The sequence below is a fragment of the Aureococcus anophagefferens genome, assembly GCF_000186865.1.
Source record: "Aureococcus anophagefferens unplaced genomic scaffold AURANscaffold_1, whole genome shotgun sequence".
In the NCBI taxonomy this organism is placed as follows: domain Eukaryota; class Pelagophyceae; order Pelagomonadales; family Pelagomonadaceae; genus Aureococcus; species Aureococcus anophagefferens.
This window is the reverse complement of record NW_008705561.1, coordinates 1583219-1600294: the sequence shown is the minus strand read 5'-3', so window position 1 is coordinate 1600294 and position 17076 is coordinate 1583219. Positions and strand designations below refer to the sequence as shown.

The 17076-nt window shown below is 72.9% G+C and overlaps 5 protein-coding genes across 5 annotated transcripts; 2 read left to right on the top strand and 3 right to left on the bottom strand.

Moving 5' to 3' along the window:
- Nucleotides 1–2502: 2502 nt before the first annotated feature.
- On the bottom strand, nt 2503–3384 carry AURANDRAFT_13488 (hypothetical protein; the record flags this gene model as incomplete). Its single annotated transcript, XM_009034091.1, has 1 exon — nt 2503–3384. A coding segment is annotated over one exon (882 nt), but the record flags the coding sequence as incomplete, so codon positions are not given.
- Nucleotides 3385–11851: 8467 nt separating this feature from the next.
- Nucleotides 11852–12379, bottom strand: AURANDRAFT_18385 (hypothetical protein; the record flags this gene model as incomplete). The annotated part of the gene is made up of 1 exon (XM_009034090.1): nt 11852–12379. One exon carries the CDS (start codon nt 12377–12379, stop codon nt 11852–11854), a length of 528 nt encoding a protein of 175 aa, XP_009032338.1.
- A 391-nt stretch (nt 12380–12770) lies between these two features.
- STP13 (hypothetical protein) lies at nt 12771–13802 on the top strand (the record flags this gene model as incomplete). Its single annotated transcript, XM_009034421.1, has 3 exons — nt 12771–12992; nt 13038–13376; nt 13458–13802. The coding sequence occupies 3 exons, from the start codon at nt 12771–12773 to the stop codon at nt 13800–13802; spliced, it is 906 nt and encodes a 301-aa protein (XP_009032669.1).
- A 52-nt stretch (nt 13803–13854) lies between these two features.
- On the bottom strand, nt 13855–14838 carry AURANDRAFT_3978 (hypothetical protein; the record flags this gene model as incomplete). Its single annotated transcript, XM_009033846.1, has 1 exon — nt 13855–14838. A coding segment is annotated over one exon (984 nt), but the record flags the coding sequence as incomplete, so codon positions are not given.
- A 673-nt stretch (nt 14839–15511) lies between these two features.
- AURANDRAFT_4638 (hypothetical protein) lies at nt 15512–16180 on the top strand (the record flags this gene model as incomplete). Its single annotated transcript, XM_009033852.1, has 1 exon — nt 15512–16180. A coding segment is annotated over one exon (669 nt), but the record flags the coding sequence as incomplete, so codon positions are not given.
- Nucleotides 16181–17076: the final 896 nt, after the last annotated feature.

Here is a 17076-nt window from a genome sequence, read left to right as displayed (position 1 = left end):
CCAGCCGCAGCACGACAGCATGCTGCGCGCTGTCGTGGCACTCTCATTCGCATACATCACGGACGGCGTCGCCGCGCCGCAAAAAAAGCTGAGCACCGCGGCCTGGGACCGCATCGCCCGCGGCGCCGTCCACGTCGAGCGCGACTGGCTCTCGCCCGAGCTCTGCGCGGCGCTGCGCGCCGACGCCTGCGACCTCAAGGCCCAGGGCCTCTTCCGCGGCGACGGCCTGTACGAGGCCGGCACGGGCAAGCCGCGCGCGAAGCAGGGCTTCTCCGCGGGCGACCGCCAGACGTACAAAGCCGGCTGGGCCGCGGACGCGGGCGACGTCGCCGCGCGGGCCGCCTTCGGCGAGCGCCTCGCGGCGCTCCGGTCCGAGGCGCGGCGCGCCCTCGGGCGGCCGACGCTCGGCTCGCGCGGCGCGGCGGCGGGCGACGAGACGACGTACAACTGGTACGAGCCGCTCGCGTCCTTGAAACGGCACATCGACGAGCGCCACGAGGAGGTCAAGGGCCGCGAGGGCTGGCGCCTGCCGACGCGGCGGTCCGTGACCTGGCTCGTCTACCTGAACGACGGCTGGGCGGACGCCGACGGCGGCGCGCTGCGCTGCTACGAGCGGAGCCGCGGCCTCGCGGCGGCCGCCGTCGGCGCGCGCGGCGGCGACGTCCAGGTCGGCTGGCTGCCGAGCGGCGCCGCCGAGGGCCCCGTGTTCCTCGGCGACGACGCGGACATGCGCCACGTGCTCTACGCGGGCGACGCCGCCGTCGCGCCGCCGTTCGACGACGCGCGGCGGATGCTCGACGCGGCGCCGCCGGGCTTCGAGCCCGTCGTCGGCGCCGTCGCGGACCCGCGCGCGTCGCCGCTGGCGGGGGAGACCGTGCTCGACGTGGCGCCGCGCGCGGGCACGCTCGTGATCTTCGACAGCGTCGCCGTGCCCCACGAGGTCCTCCCCGTGACCGCCGCGCGGCCGCGCGTCGCGTGTACCGGGTGGTTCCACGAGGAGCTGCCGGAGGTGGCGTAAGGTGTTTGTTGTTTGTCGTCGCTGCCGGCTTGCTGGTGCTATCTGCGACGGCTACGTCTCGTCCGGCTGCGGTGGAGGTTCTAGTTGTTCTTGACCTTGGCGACGAGCTTGTGCCAGGTTTGGCCTTTGTCCTTGGCCGCGAAGTGGTGGATGTATTTGCTTTCCAGTGAGAGCGCGCCGCTCTTGTACGCCTCGCGGAGAATCTCGGCGATCGTGTAGGCCAGCACGCCGCGGAGCGCGCATGGGACCGGATCCGAGTCGTCCTCAGCCTGAGGCTGCCAGTGGACGTGTCGATGCCGCCGCAGGGCGACTACATGCGCACCAAGGTCGACAGGCAGATCTACGGCGTCGTGGCGAAGGTCGCCTCCCACATGGCGGCGACGAACAACCCGAATTTACTCGACTTCATTCCCGGGTTGGGCGAGACGATGGTGCCCGGCCAGTGAGCCCGGCCACGCGACGCGCACGTGCGCAGAGTCGGTGCTCGTCGACAGCATCGGCACGATCGTGTTCGTGCCCATCGCGAATGGGGGGGGCGTCGGCTGCGACGCGGACGGCGCCGCGTAGAGCGTGGAACTAGGCGCCCGCGCGCGCGCCGCGCGGTCGTCGTCGGTGCTCCGACACTAACCCTGCCCTCGACCCCCGGCGCTCGGCAGCTCGCTCTCAACTCGGCGACGACTTAATCTGTGCGCTTATGGGCGGCGTCCGACAGCGAATTTGGGGGTCGGCGAACCGCGCGCGACCATGCCGACGCGGCGGACAGCCGGGGAGAGAGGTGCCGCGACGACGTGCCGCGACGCGCGCGCGCTCCGACGACGTGCCGCGACGCGCGCGCGCTCCGGGTGGACAGCGCCCTCACCGCGGCGTTTTATGTAGGCAACTCCGCTCGACGTAGTTGCTGTCGTACCCCGGGAACAGGATGGAGTCTCTCACGAAGGCCCAGAAGGACGAGTACGTGACGTCGTACGCGGCGCTCGCGCTCTACGACGCCGGGGCGGAGCTCACGGGCGACAAGATCAAGGAGCTCATCACGGCGACGGGCAACGAGGTCGAGGCCTACTGGCCGACGATCATGTCCAAGTTCCTCGGCAAGAACATGGAGAAGCTGCTCTTCTCCGCCGGCGGCGGCGGCGGCGGCGGCGGCGGCGGCGGCGGCGGCGGCGGCGGCGGCGGCGGTGAGGCGGCGGCCGAGGAGGAGAAGAAGGAGGAGGAAGAGGAGGAGGAGATCGACATGGGCGGCGGCATGGACATGTTCGGCGGCGAGGAGGGCGGCGGCGGCGACGACTACTAGGCGCGCGCTCAAACCCCCACGTTCGTAACCTCGTACCAAGCATCCGAAGAACCGACGACGTCGGTCGGGGGGCGCGACCCCGTCGGGGGAGGGGGTCCGCCGGCTTCGACCCCTGGAACCGCAGAGAGCCGGCCCCAGGAACCGCAGAGCGAGATTAGGACGCCTCGGCGGCGAACGCCACGGCCTTGGGCCACCACGCGGCGACGGCGTCCGCGACGAGGTCCGGCGTCTCGTCGTGGGGGCAGTGGCCCGCGTCGAGGAGGGTCACGTCGATGCCCGGCCGGATGGTCTCGAGGTCCCGCGCGCGCTTCTGGGCGAGGTCGGGCCCCGTGACGCCGTCGTAGGCGCCCTGGGGCACGAGGATCGGGCCGCGGTACGCCGCAAAGTCCTCGTTGAGGGACCGCTGGGGCGGGAGCTTCGCGCCGGAGCCGATGACGTTCGCCGCGCCCGGGTCCAGCGCGTCGCGGCTGATGGCGGCGACGAGCGCGTCGTCCGCGTTCGCGGGGTTGTTGTCGTAGTACTTGACGAGGAGCTCGGGGATCTTGGGCCAGAGCCCCGCGATGACGGCCTCGCCGAAGGCGTCGAGGGCGGCCTGGGGCGGCCCGCCGTAGGGCTTGAGGTCGCCGCGGAGCGTCTCGTCCTTGACGTCGAGCTGGCCCGGTTTCGCGTCGTCGAGGATGACGCCCGCGGAGTTGCAGAGCACGAGCCCCGCGACCTTGTCGCTGTTCGCGGCGACGCCGGAGCACAGGCCGCCGCCGATGGAGTTGCCCGCGACGACGACGCGGTCGCCGGGGCCCGGCGCGACCATGGCGAGGAAGTCGGCGATGTACTGCTCCCAGAGGTGCTGCGTGTAGCTCACGCCCGGCTTCGCCGAGAGCCCGAAGCCGAGGATGTCGACGGCGAGGACCTTCGCGGGCCCGCCCTCGGCGCTCGACGGGAGCGCGCGCTCCAGGCGCCGCCACTGGTCCGCGGACGCGCCGAAGCCGTGCACGAGCACGAGCGGCGGCCGGGTGCCGTCCGCCGCGTCGTCGCGGAGCGTCAGGTAGCGGCAGAGGTGGCCCTCCCAGCGGAACCAGGTCGCGCCCTCGCCGCGGTCGCCCTCGAGCGTCGTCGCCACGAGGCGGTGGAACTCCTTCCACTCGACGACGTCGAGGAGCGCCGTCTCCGAGCGGAAGAAAACCGTCGGCCAGCCCTTGCCCTTGGTCGTCGCCAGGGACAGGGCGCCGGCGCGCGCCGCGGCGCCGCGGACCTCGCGCATGCTCAGGCAGCCCAGGGCCAGCGGTTCGCTGAAGGCGCGCTCCGCGGGTTCGCGGAACGCGAGGCGGTCGGCGGGCGCGCCCTCGCCGACGATCCACGCGAGCGACGCCGCGTAGAGCGAGTTCGTCGTCTTCGCCTTCTTTCCGGAGAGCCGCGCGTTCGCGAAGGCCGCGCGGCCCTGGCCCAGGTAGGCGTCGAGCGCGTCCCGGGCCGATCGGAGGCCGCAGCAGGCGAGCGAGGCCTCGGACCACGGCGCGGACGACGACGCGCCCGCGCGCGCCTCCGGCGGCGGCGTCGCGAAGCCGATGTCCACGCTGGCCGGCATGGACGCCGGGGCGTCGTGGGCCTCCAGCACGTCGCCGAGGGTCGACCGGTAGTCGTCGAATCTGTCGACGCGGCCCGCGGGCGCCCGGAGCGGCGCGGTCCACTCGGCCACGTCGAGGCCCGCGGCCTCGAGCGCGCGCGCGGTCGACGCGCGGGACGGCGTCGAGCACGGGTCGTCGGCGCAGACGTGGACCACGGACGCGCCCGCGGCCTCGCAGACGCGCGCGAGGTCGCGTTCCGGGTCCCCGTCGACGACGGCGAGCCGCGCGCCGTAGCGCGCCTCGAGCTCGGCGTCGAGCTCGCCGAGCGCCCGCGCCACGGCCGGTTCGGTCGTGTCGCGGCCCACGTAGACGGGCGCCCACGCCTCGACGCCGCGCGCCGGATCCGCCACGGCGCGCAGGCCGCCGTGGTCGTTGACGCGCAAATCCCGCGTGAACTGCACGACCTCGGTGGCGGCCATGGCCATCGGCTGGCGGAGCTGCCGGCGCGGCGCGACGAGCGCTGCTGCGGTGGTCAGCCATGCGAGCGCGAGCATGCCCACGCCACGCGCGCCCATGCCAGTCCTGACTGGTCAGCTTTGGTCAGCCTTTGCCTGCAAGTGCCTCGTTGTTGCCGCGGGCAGCACCGGTAGCATGGACGAAGACGCTGCCCTAGAGGAGGCTGCCAAGGCGCTGGAGCAATGGGTCACCTCGCCGGCCGCCGACTCGGACGTGTCAGTGCCTGAAACGCCGAAATACACGCCGCGCCGCTACGTCTCGCCTCGACCGCAGCCCATTGCCGAAGTGCCCGCGGCGGCCATCCCGCCCGCGTCGTACGCGCCGGCGGCCGTCGCGACGCCGCCGCTCCGCGCGCCGCCCGCGGTCGTCGAGACGCCGGAGACGCCGCTCTACGCGTCGCCGCGCGTCGTCCGGGTGGCTCCTCCGGAGAACCCGTTCTTCGCTTCGGCCCCCGAGCCGTTCTCGCCGGCGAGCCTCGCGGCCGCGCACACGCCGGAGCGGCCGCTCTACGCGTCGCCGCGCGTCGCGACGCGGCCGCGCGAGGACTCGGTCGGCGAGCGGCCCCGCTACGCGTCGCCGCGCGCTCCGACGCGGCCGCGCGAGGACTCGGCCGTCGCGGCCCCGTCGCTCGAGAGCCCGCTCGTGAATCTCGCCTCGCCGGCGGCGCGCTGGGACGAGCCGCACGCGGCGTCGCCGGCGGCGCGCTCGGACGAGCCGCTGCCCCGCATGAAGCTGCTGCGGCCCAAGGCGCGCGACGACAGCAAGGCGAGCCGGCCGGCGCGCTGGGACGAGCCCGACGTCAAGGCGCCGCGGCCGCCGTCGCCGGAGGAGAAGCCGCACCTCATCTTCCCCGCCCAGTTCACGCCCCAGAGCAGCGTCGAGCCCGAGCGCGCGCCGCGGCGCGCGGCGCCGCCGCGACAGCTGCCCCGCGCGCCGCCCGTGCCCGAGGAGGACTGGGCGCCGCTCCGGACCGTGGTCACCGGCGCGCCCGCGCCCGCGCCGCCGCACTCTCCGGCGGCCGTCGCGCCGCTTCCCGTGGCGAGGCGGCCGTCGGCGGCGTCCGCGGTGCGGGACCTGCTCGCCGGCGCCGCGAAGCCGTCGGCGCCGCCGCTCCCGGAGCCGGCGTTCGCCGCGCCGCCCGCGTCGGCGGCGGCGCGCGTCCGCGCGGAGCTCTCGGCGCCGGCCGCGTCGGCCGCGGCGCGCGTCCGCGCCATGGTCCTCGAGCCCGCGGCCGGCGACGGCGACGAGGAGACGAAAGAGGAGATGAGCGCGGCGAGCCAGGTGCGGAAGATGCTCGTGCCGACGGACGTGACGCCGCACGACGGCCCGACACTCGCGCCCCTCGAGCTCGAGATCAAAAACGACGACGAGGAGGAACCCCCGGCGATGCGCGTCCTCGACGCCGGCGCCGTGCGCGCGCGGCGCCGCGACCGGAAGCGGCGGCGGCGGCGCTGGTGCCGCCTGCGCAAGTGGTGCCGCATGTGCTGCGCGGCCTTGCGGCCCAAGGACGGCGAGCGGGGCCTCTTCCTCGCCTGGTGCGGCGACGCGTTCGCGAGCGACGAGGTATCGTGCCGGCGTCTCGAGAAAACGTGGACATACGCGGCACGGCGATTGTCGAGAGACTTTGTGGACCTGGCAAACACACGGCATTATCGAGAGATCTGAACACACCGCATTTTCGAGAGATTTCGACCTGGCAAATAACATTCGAGAGCTTCGGACTCGAGCCTACGCCGCGCGTTCGAGAGCTTCGGACTCGAGCCTACGCCGCGCGTCCCAGGTCTCGGCCCGCCACTGGCTCGCGTGGACGACGCGCGTCCACATCTTCTTCGCGTCGGCGCTCTGGCTCTCCGCGACGATCGCCTACTACGCGTTCTCGGCGTCGGGCTTGTTCTCCTTCTCGTCGGCGCTCCAACGCGTGCTCGCGGCGCGGTTCTGCTCCTGCGTGATCGTCGTCGCGGCGGCGAAGAGCTGCAAGGGCCGCGCGCTCACGGCGACGAAGCTCCTGAAGAAGCTGCCGCGCGTGCTCGTCGCGAAGACCCTCGACATGTGCGTGTCGCTCGTCGTCTGGTCGGTCTTGCTGCCGACGATCTTGGGCGCCGCGCTCTCGTTCCACGACCGTTCCCAGACGCTGTCCGCGTTCCTCTGGGCCATCGCGGCCGCGTCGGGCGCGCTCGACGCGCTCGGCTCCGCGGCGGCGCTCCTCGCCGTCGCGGCCATGTGCCGCACGCTCCCGGAGCTCGCGGCGCTCGAGGCCGACGCGGAGCGGTGGAACGACGACGACGACGAGCACGACAGCGACGACGACATGATCGTCGACGTGTCCGGCTCCTTCGCGACGCCCGGGGGGCGCGGCGCGGGGGACCGGCCGGGCGTCGGCTTCTCGCCGCTGGTGTGATGGTTTTTAAGGGTCGTCGCGACGACGTCCCGCGGAGGCCTCCGGTCGCGGGGGGCCCAGGCCCCGCCGCGGCGCCGGCGCTCCGGCGACGCGACGTCCGAGCCGCCAAAGTTTTGGTCGTCGACGTGCGCGCTGCAAACGCTGCCGGCGGTGAACGGCCCAACGCGGCACTCGCCGCAGCGATGATGCGCGAGGTCGCCGACCCGTACGGCGAGTCGGCCCGACGGCCGACGGGCAGCCGCGCCAAGGTCGCGGCCTTTGTGGAGGGCGTCCCGTTCTGGATGTGCGTCGCTCTCTTGACCTGCCTCGACCTCGTCTTGTTCGGCTGGCAGATGCTGCCGTGGGTGACCGAGGGCACGATCGCGGCGCTGGACCTCGCCGAGCTCGGCATCAGCACCTTGTTCATCGGCGAGGTCGCGCTGCGATGCTTCGCCTTCGACCGCGCGGAGCTGCTCAGGCCAGAGAACGTCCTCGACAACGTCATCGTCGTCGCCGCCTTCATCGGCGCGCTCATCGACCTGAGCGCGCCGTTCCTCGCGCTGCGGGGCGTCCGGCTGTGCCGCTACGCCTGCCGCATCTCGCGGGTCGCCAACAAGGCGTCGCGGAGCGTGGAGATGCGCGCCTTCATCGGCGACCGGCCGACGGCCGCGGGCCGCGCCGCGCGCCGCGCGCGGAGCAACGAGGACGAGGTCGCGCCCCTGTTTTTGGACGTCGCGAAAGCCGCAGACGTCGACCGCGCGGTGAACCTCGCGCTCGGCGCGGCGAAGAAGCGGAAGAAGAAGAAGAAGGTGAGCGAGGACGACGGCAGCCTGCTCCCCTGCGTCGTCGGCCTGCCCCGCGCCGCGCGGGAGCTGCTGGAGAAGGCCGCGGCGCGCGCGTTCGACGCCAAGGTCGCCGCGCAGGCGCTCTGCGACGCCGCGGCGCAGGCGCCGGCGCCGCCGGGCTCGCGGACGAACTCGCCCCGGCTCGAGTCGCCGAAGAAGCAGTCGCCGTCGGACAAGAAGGGCCGGAAGCCGGCGAAAAACCCGCTCCACGACGCCGAGGCGCCGCCGCCGCCGCCGCCGGAGAAGGCGCTGCTGCCCGCGGACCTGGACGCCTGCACGTCCGTCGAGGGCGCCGCGGCGCTCCTGCGGCACGCGATCGCCGACGCGAAGCAGCGGGGGCAGCCGACGCCGCGGCTCGCCGCGCTCCTCCGCGGCGGCAAGGCGAAGCTGCTGTTCCTGAACCGGGAGATCTAGGGTGATGCTTTTTAAGGAGGTATCTTTAAACTGGACTGGGTGGCCCTCTCGTGTGTCGGAGGTGTGGGCGAGCTGCGCGACGTCGCTCGGGCAGCGGTCCCGCGCGGCGCGCGTCGAGGGGTGCTGAGAGCGCGATGGACTATGGGGGCGATTCTCGCTGGTCGGCGCGCATCGTCTCGGCGGCGCGGACCTCGAGGGGGGGGGGCTCGGAGGGCGGAGAGGCAGGCGCTAACTTAAGCGCTGGCTCTCGTCCTGCGCCTGCAGCTGAGGCCTACCATGCTCCACGTATGCAAAACCGACCCCGGTCACGTCGCCCTTCCCGGCGAGCTCCTCGGAGACGCCTGCCTCGGTCCGCTGCGTCGACGTAGTCGGAACCTCACACCGGCTACGCGACCTCGGAACAAACCGAAAGGCGACCATGGGCAACCAGAAGCGCGTTGCGCCCAACGACGAGGAAAAGGAGCAAAGGGCGCGGCCCGGCGTCCGCAAAAAAATCGATGACGAACCCGAAAACCGTTTCGCGCGGTTTCGCGCGAAAAAAAAATACGGGGACCCCACGAGAGCCGCCCACAACACCTCGGGCGCCCCCCCCAACCCCTCCACGCTGCGCCACACAAGCGCCAGGGCCCCCCCCAGCCCCAAAACCTCCGGGTGGTTGTGGTTCGCCGAAAAGAGTTCCGCGGATCTCCGAGCGCCCCTCCAACCCGCCGGGGCCCCACCCCGACCCGACCCCCTACGTCGTCGTCGAGCTCGAGCCCGTCTTCGGGCTCGAGGCCGTCGTCGAGCTCGAGGCCGTCGGCACGGCCGAGCCCGCCGGTGTGCCCGAGCCCGTCGGCGGGGCCGTCGACGAGCCCGAGCTCCTCGGCGTGCCCGCCGGCATGCCCGTCGGCATGCTCGTCGGCGCGCTCGAGCCCACCGGCGACCTCGCGCCCGAGCTCGTCTCGGCGCCCGAGGCCGCCGGCGAGCCCGAGCCGGTCTCGGCGCGCTCGAGCCCGTCGGCGACCTCGTCGGCGAGGCCGAGCCCGTCGAGAGCCCGTCCCCCGAGCCCCCCTTCGCACGAGAGCTCCCGCTGACAAGAACGTTTTCGCCCCCGAACCCCCAATTTTACCCCCTTTCCCCGCTCGCAGAAGAAAGCCCGCATGGAGCGGAATCGTGTATCGGCCGCGCGCCACCACCAGTCGCAGCGGGACCTCATTGAGTCCCTCAAGCAGCAGCTGGCGGCCGTGCAGACCGAGAACGACCGCCTCAAACAGGGCATGATGCCGGACGGCTACACTCTCGTCAAGATCGAACCAGCAGTGTTCTTTTAAACCCACCTATTTACGCCCAGAAGCGGCTACGACGAAAGTGCAGACCTTCCCCGGCATCGTGTCCCCAGCGCGCGATCAAGCCTCCTCCCAGCTCCCGCCCCTCTCCGCCGACGACGACAACGTGGTCTCGGACTCCGACTCGCAGGACGGCAAGTCCAGCGACGACGACAACGAGTCCATCGACGACCTCTCGGCCCACGACCTGGAGTTCATCAGCCAGCACCTCCTCGAGGCGCTGGTCCCCGACGACAGCCTCTTCCTCCCCTCCATCCCGGTCGACCCCTTGCCCTTCGCCGAAGTCGGCATGTGAGACCAAGCTCCGTGCCTTCCTAAGCGATGCACCTTGACTTGTCCCGCCGTCGGCGCGGGTCCGGAAGGGGGCTGGTCAAGGCGCAGCAGCCCGCGATCAGACTCGGAGAGGAAGTCGACGAGACCTGGAACCGCGCGTCGCCGCGTCCGTCGCCGGCGCCGCGCTCGTCGAAGGGCGTAAGGGCGGCGCGTCCGCGAGGAACGGCGCGTAACGCGCTGGTGCCGACGCCGGCGGGGAGGCCCAACACTCCGCGGCGAGGCCCTGCACAGCACGCTGACAGCACGCCCGGGCCGCAGACCCCCGGCCAGGCTGGCCCTGAGGCTGGCATCCCCTTTTGCAAAATGGACATGCAGCCCATGGCTGGATGAGGCATGCCGAGCCGGCGCCGACGGACGCGGACGCGCCTGCGACAGCATCGCTCGCACCCGCAACACCGACGACAGCATCGCTCGCACCAACAACGCCACCACCACCGCCGCCGCCGCCAAAGTACTACGCCGTGCTCGAGGACCTGCGCGGGCGGTGCCTCGTCGTCGTGCGCACGGCGCGGCCCGGCCGCTGCTTCGGCCCGCTCGTGCACGCGGCGTTCCGCGGCGGGCCCTTGGAGCAGCGGCGCGCGGCGACGTGGCGCGGCCTCGGCGCGCTGCCCTTGGCCAAGTCCGACACGCTCCGCGGCGCCTTCGAACGCGTCGTCGCCGCCGCGGAAAAGGCCTACGGCTTCACGCGCGACGAGGTCGTCGCGGGCTTCGCGAGCTACTTTGGCGACCCGCGGCAGATCTGCGTGAGCTTCGAGGACTACGCGGCGGGCCGGCGGCGCGGCGCGCTCGACGCCGTCGCCGACGCGAAATTCTGGAGCGGCCTGAGCGCGGCCTGGACGCCCCAGAACGCCCCCCTCCTCGAGGCCGCCGCGGAGCGCGCCTTCGGCCCGACCAAGCCGGCGAAGGCGACGCGCGCGTCGTCCCGGGGCGCGCCGCCGCCGTCCGTGCTCCGCTGCCGCCGCGCGGCCGCGGGCGACTGGCGCGCGGGCGTCGCCGCGTGCATCGTCGGCGGCGCGCTCCGCGACCACGAGGTCGCCGCGCTCCTCGCGGCCGCGCGCGAAGCGACGGACGTCGACTACGAGCCCACCGTCGCGAAAGACGAGCGCCGCGTCGCCGTCTTCGCGGCCGCGACGGACGACGAGCTCGAGGCCATCGCCGAGGCCGCGGACGCCCTCGGCGGCGCGCCCGTGCTCGTGGCGCGCGGCGGCGACCTCGGCGCCGCCGCGGAAAAAGTCGCCCGGCTGCGCATTCCCGCGCCGTTCGCGGACGTCGCCGTCGACCCGGCCGTCGCGGACCACTTCTCGCTCGACGGCGCGTGGGTCGACGCGGGCGCGTCCGGGAGCTACGCCGGCGGCGCCTGGGCGGAGAGGCGCTGGGACGCCCCCGAGGTCGCCGTCGTCGACGGCCTCGTCGACGAGCCGCTCCGCGCGGCGCTGCTCGCGGAGCTCGGCGGCGAGGGCTGGGACGGCGGCGCGCCGGACCCGCGGACCTGGTCGCGGGGCCGCTTCTTCGACAGCGCCGGCGAGACGGGCGGTCACTGGGGCCTGCGGCCGGAGGCGCTGGCGCGCGTCGCGGCGAGCGACGCCGTGAAGCGGCTCGCGGGCGCGGTCCGGGCCTGGCTCCGCGAGGCCAACGGCGCTTCCGTCGACGTCTGCACCATGCCGAGCGAGGCCATGGGGCCGGACATCCCCGCCGTCGCGGGCAACGCGCCCGTCGCGGGCGAGGCCTTCGATTTCCACGTCGACGCGGATCCGGCGCGCCACCCGCGGGGCGCGTGGACGGACGCGCGCGGCCGCTACGTGAACCGGTCGCCGGGCCAGCCCCGCTGGGTGTCGGCGCTGGCCTATCTGAGCCCGGCCTGGGACGACGCGTGGCGGGCGGAGACCGTGTTCCGCGACGCGTCGGGCGCCGAGGTCCGCGTCGCCCCGAAGCCCGGCCGCGTCGTGCTCCTGGACCAGGACGCGCTCCACGCCGTGTCGCCGCCCGTGGGCACGGACCGGCCGCGCTACTCCCTCGTGCTCAAGCTGCTCCTCGGGCCCCTCGGCGGCGGCGCGGCGCCCGCGCTCGCGCCGCGGCCGCCGCGCGCGGTCGCGGCCGCGGACCCCGCGCGGACCCGGCGCCCGCGGCCCTGGTGCCTGCCGCCGCGGTGAGACGGGTTACGAAGCGGGGCCTAGAAGTACTCCTTGGGCAGCATGGACGTGGAGCCCGTCTCGCGCTCCATGAAGAGGCGGCCCGTCACGGGCATGTGGTCCCAGACGAGGAGGTAGTTGACGGACGTGTTGCGGAGCTCGTTGGTCTGGTCGATGAGGGCGTACTTGACGTAGACGTTGCGCTCGTCGAGCCGCGCCTCCTCCTCGGACGTGACGATCTTGTCCCAGAGGATGACCTGGTTGAGCACGTTCGACTCCGTGTAGTACTCCGCGAGCACGAAGACGAAGAGCTGCTTCAGGTTCCAGTGGAACGCCGGCGTCAGGTCCGCCTGGAGGTCGAAGCTCAGCAGCGCGCGGTCGACGCCGCCGTGCGCGCGGAGGCTCAAGAGCTCGTTGACGCGCACCGTCTCGACGACGGGCCGCGGGAGCTCCGTCTTGAAGTGCAGGTCCTGCTGCAAACACGAAAACCAGGCCGCGACGCTCAGGCCCAAGAGCACGTTCAGCCCGTAGAAGAAGACGGCGTTGAGCCGCACCCAGTAGGTGTGCATGGCGGTCGGGCGCCGGGCGGCGGCGGCGCGCGGCGCCGGAAAGCGGTCTGCGGCGAACTGCGAACTGCGACGAGTGGCGCGCGGCGGTTCGAGGCCGGCGACGGTTCGGCGCGGGCGCTCGCGGCCGCGACGAGGCTGGCGGCGGACGGCAAGGTCTTGCGGCGATTCACTGCTCGTCTGGCCACTTGACGATGGTTCAAGACTAAGTGCCTCCGTTTCCGAGCCAATGCAAGCCCTACGGCTGTTGCTGCTATTTGCCACAGCAGCCAGAGCAAGGACATTGCCAAATATGCGCACTCGCAGCTCGCTGCGGGCACGCCAGCAACCGGGCACGTCAGCAACTGCCGCCCGCGGCGGCGCCGATGCCGCCGTGCCCTGGTACGCGTCCCCAATGAAGCGCGCGAAGGCGATCTCGCTCGCGGTCCTGATGGTGCAGAACAGCGCGCTCACGCTCGCGATGCGCTACAGCCGGACGCGCAAGACGGCGCACCGCTACCACCCGTCCGAGGCCGTCGTCATGTCCGAGGTCGTCAAGCTGATCATCTCGCTGGCGCTCGCGGCCAAGGCCCAGGAGCCGCGGCCCGCCATGGCGGGCCGCGGCCTCCTCGCGCGCGTCGCGGACCGCTACGTCGGCGCCGCGCGCGACGCGTACGCCGAGCCGGGCTCGTACGTGCTCCTCGTGCCCGCGGCGCTCTACGCCGTGCAGAACAACCTGCAGTACGTCGCGGCGTCGAACCTGGAGCCCGCGGTCTTCCAGGTGCTCTACCAGATGAAGGTGCTGACGACGGCGTTCTTCAGCGTCGTCCTCCTCAAGCGCGAGCTCAAGCCCGCGCAGTGGTCGGCCATCGCGCTCCTCGCGGCCGGCCTCGCGACGGTGGGCTCGGCGACGACGGGGCCGTCGGCGCCCAAGCCCGGCGTCAACTTCGCCGTCGGCTTCGCCGCGGTCTTCGCGGCGTGCTGCTCGAGTGGCTTCAGCTCCGTCTACTTCGAGCGCGTCGTCAAGCAGCGCAGCCGGCCCCTGCCGAAAGCGCCGCCGCGGGGCCGCGTCGCGCGCGACGCGCCGCCGCCGGCGAGGAAGCCCATCTCCGTCTGGGCGCGGAACGCGCAGATGGCGACGTTCTCCTCGACGATCGCGTTTACCGGCGCGCTGCTCAAGGACGGCGACGCGATCCGCGCCCGCGGCGCCCTCGCGGGCTTCTCGCCCATCGTCTGGTGCACCGTCGTCCTCCAGGCCGGCGGCGGCCTCTGCACGGCCGCCGTCATCGCCTACGCGGACAACCTCCTCAAGGGCTTCGCGACGGGCGGCTCCATGGTCATCTCCGTCCTCGCGAGCCACCTCTTCCTCGACTTCCACGTCTCGCCGACCTTCGTCGCCGGCGCCGCCGCCGTCCTCGGGTCCATCCACCTCTACAGTAAGGCCTAGGGGGAAGTTAGCCCTACCTCGCCGGCGCCCGGCCGTCGCCCTTGAGCCGCGCGAAGGGCCCCGTCCGCGACGCGACGCGCGCGAGGCCCGCGGCGCACTGCACGGCGAAGAGGCAGGCGAAGCCCTCCCAGAGCTTGACGAGGGACGTCGGCGTCGGGCGGAGCAGCGAGAGCGCGCAGGCGCCGTTCGAGAGCCACATCGTCGCCGACGCCGCGGACCAGTCGAGCGCGCCCATGAGGCACCCGTTCACGGGGTACGCCAACCCCTTGAGCGCCTGGCAGGCCATGACGAGGGGGAAGACCGTGAGGCAGGCCGCGCGCACGGCCGGGTCCGTCGTCAGCCCCGCGACGACGGCCTTGCGGTTCGCGAAGGTCAGCGCCGCGAGCGACGTCGAGATCGTCGCGCCGACGCCGAGGCCTAAAGCCACGAGGCGCCGCGCGTTCGCCCTGGACGTCTTCGACGCGAAGAACTCGCGGGCCAGGAGCGACTGCGTCGCGACGGCGGCGGCCTCGCAGAGCTGCGTCGTCGCGACGCCGAGCGTGAAGCAGACGATGTGCGCCGCCGACGCGACGGCGCCGAGCTTCGCCGCCTCGCGCGCGCAGACCGAGTAGGCCGAGATCTTGCCGAGGGTCCGCACCAGCACGAGGGACCCCGCCTTGGCGTAGCTCCTGAGGCTCCCGAGCAGGAGCGCGCGGTCGCAGCGGAACAAATCCGGCACGGACGCCTTTCCCGTGCGCCGCGCGAGCGCCGCCAGCAGGGGGTAGAGCGCGAGCGTCTGCGCGAGCGCGGTGCCCAGCGCGGCGCCCGCGGCGCCGAATTTCAACGGGAAGATGAAGATCGGGTCGAAGACCGCGTTCATGGCCGTGAACGCGAGCGCCCAGCGCAGCGGCGTCGCCGTGTCGCCGAGGCCCCGGAAGATGCCGTTCGTCACGAGCCAGATCGTCGCCGTCGGCGCGCCGAGCGCCGCGATGCGCAGGTAGCCCAGGGCGTGGCCGTACATGGGCGACGCGGCGCTCACGCCGCAGACCGTGCTCAACAGGAACGGCGCGGCCGCGAGCGTGCCGACGCACTGGATCAGCCCGACGCCCGACGCGAGCGCGAGCGCCGCGGCGACGGACGCGCCGCTCGCGTCCCCGCCCTCGGCGGCGACGAGGCTGATGGACGTGCGCAGGAGCGGGTCGTTGGACAGCTTGCCCAGCGCGTACTGCGCCGCGACCGCCGCGCCCGCGCCGCCGAGCGCCGCGGCGCCGAGGCGGCCCATGTAGGCCGTGTCGACGAGGCGCGCCACGGGCTCCGCGGCGAACTGCACGACGGCCGGACCCGCGATTCCGAAGAATTCTTTATCGAGCGGCGTGAGGAGCGAGGTTTTGGGCGGCGGGACCACGGGGCCGCTCCAGGACCAGCGCTCGGGCTGCGCGGCGCGCCGGCCGGAGAGTCGACGGTTTTGTGGTGATGTGTGCACGAGCGCCGATGTTGTTGCACAAAGAGCGAGGGCTAGCAACGCTGAGAACGACCGAGACGACGCCATCGTTCAAGGCAAGGTGAGTTGTTGCATTGCTCCTTGAACCCCTGCCAGAGAGCTCTCCGGACGCCCGCGAGCGACGCCGGCTCGACGCGGTCCGCGCCGCGGTACTCCAAGAAACGCAGCGATGCACGGCCGCAAGAAGCAGACGCAGCCGCCGTCGGCCGAGGCCGTCGCCGCCCTCGCGAAAAAGGCGGCGAACTACCGCAAGCTCAGCGCCATCGCGCTGGCGGCCAAGGCGGCCAAAAAGCACGACGACGCGACGTTCGCCGTCGTCGAGAAGCTCTTGACGGTCAATCCCGACGTGCACACGCTGTGGAACTTCCGGAAGGAGATGCTCCTCGCGCGCGCGGGCGACGGCGGCGCCGTCGCGGTCGGCCCGGAGCTCGCGCTGACGGCGGCGTGCCTGAAGAAGCAGCCGAAATCCTACGGCAGCTGGTACCACCGTCTGTGGGCGGTCCGCCGCGAGCCCGCGCGCGCGCCGGCCGAGCTCGAGCTCTGCGCGGAATTTTTGAAGCTCGACGAGCGCAACTTCCACTGCTGGAACTACCGCCGCGACGTGTCCCGACTGGCCGGCGAGTCGCCGGCGGACGTGCTGGCGTACGCGCGGGGCCGCCTCGACGCGAACTTCTCCAACTACAGCGCCTTCCACGAGCTCGCGGCGCACCTCCCGCGGACGCTCGACCGCGAGACCGCGCGCCGCGAACTCGACGTCGCGAGGCAGGCCCTCTTCTGCGAGCCCGACGACCAGTCGGCGTGGTGGTACCACGCGGACGTGCTCCGCCGCTGCGAGGCCGAGGCGGACCTCGTCGACGCGGAGATCGCGACGCTCCGCGAGCTCCGGGACCTCGAGCCGGGCTCCAAGTGGCCCGCGCTCGCGCTCCTGCGGCTGCTCCTGCGGACGCCGCGCGCGGCGACGCACGTCGAGGTCGCGCGGCTCCACGCCGACCTCCGCCGCATCGACCCGGCCCACGCCCACATGTACGGCGCCGACGTGCCGGTGATCTAAGCGAGTGCGGTCTTTTCCTGCCGGCGGGATATGTTACTGGCCTCGCTCATTGACGAGGTATAGCCGCTGCCGAGGCGCGATGTGTGGCAAAGAGGCGTCCCTCGCCGCTCTACCTCGCCGCGCCACACCGTGCAGTGCGCGTCAGCGCCGGCTCGGCTGGCTTGAAGGGCGCGTTGACGACGTGTTGCAGCTGCCGAAGCGAGCTCGTCTGTGGCAGCCAAAGAGGCCTGCGCCGCGCCGCACAGTGCGCGTCAGCTCGTGCGCGAGGCCGGCCGTGCGGCGTCGGCCGTCCGCGACGCGCGAGTCGCGCGTACGAACCCGTTCCGCCGGTCCTCGGCGCCGCCCATCGACTAGAAAGCCATGAACTCGACCATGGAGCAGGCGCTGGACACCGACAGCGACCGGCAGCCCAAGGTCTTCCCCATCAGCACGAACCCCGAGGAGGTGAAGATGTCCTTCAACAGCAAGGAGGAGTGGGAGGCCGAGCTCGCGCGGCGGCGGGCCGTCCGCGCGGCGGACCCGTGGCAGGACCCGGACTACTGCCCGAACCCGCAGGCCGCGGGCGTGCCCCTGGGCGGCGTCATCGGCAAGCCCCAGAAGTTCGAGAGCGACACGGAGCGCCTCCGGCGCACGGCCCGCGAGCGCCAGTACGAGAAGGAGATCGAGAAGCACAAGAAGGAGTCGGCGTCGCTCCTCGAGGGCGTCGCGCCCAAGGACGCCGAGGCCTGGCCGCCGCTGCCCTA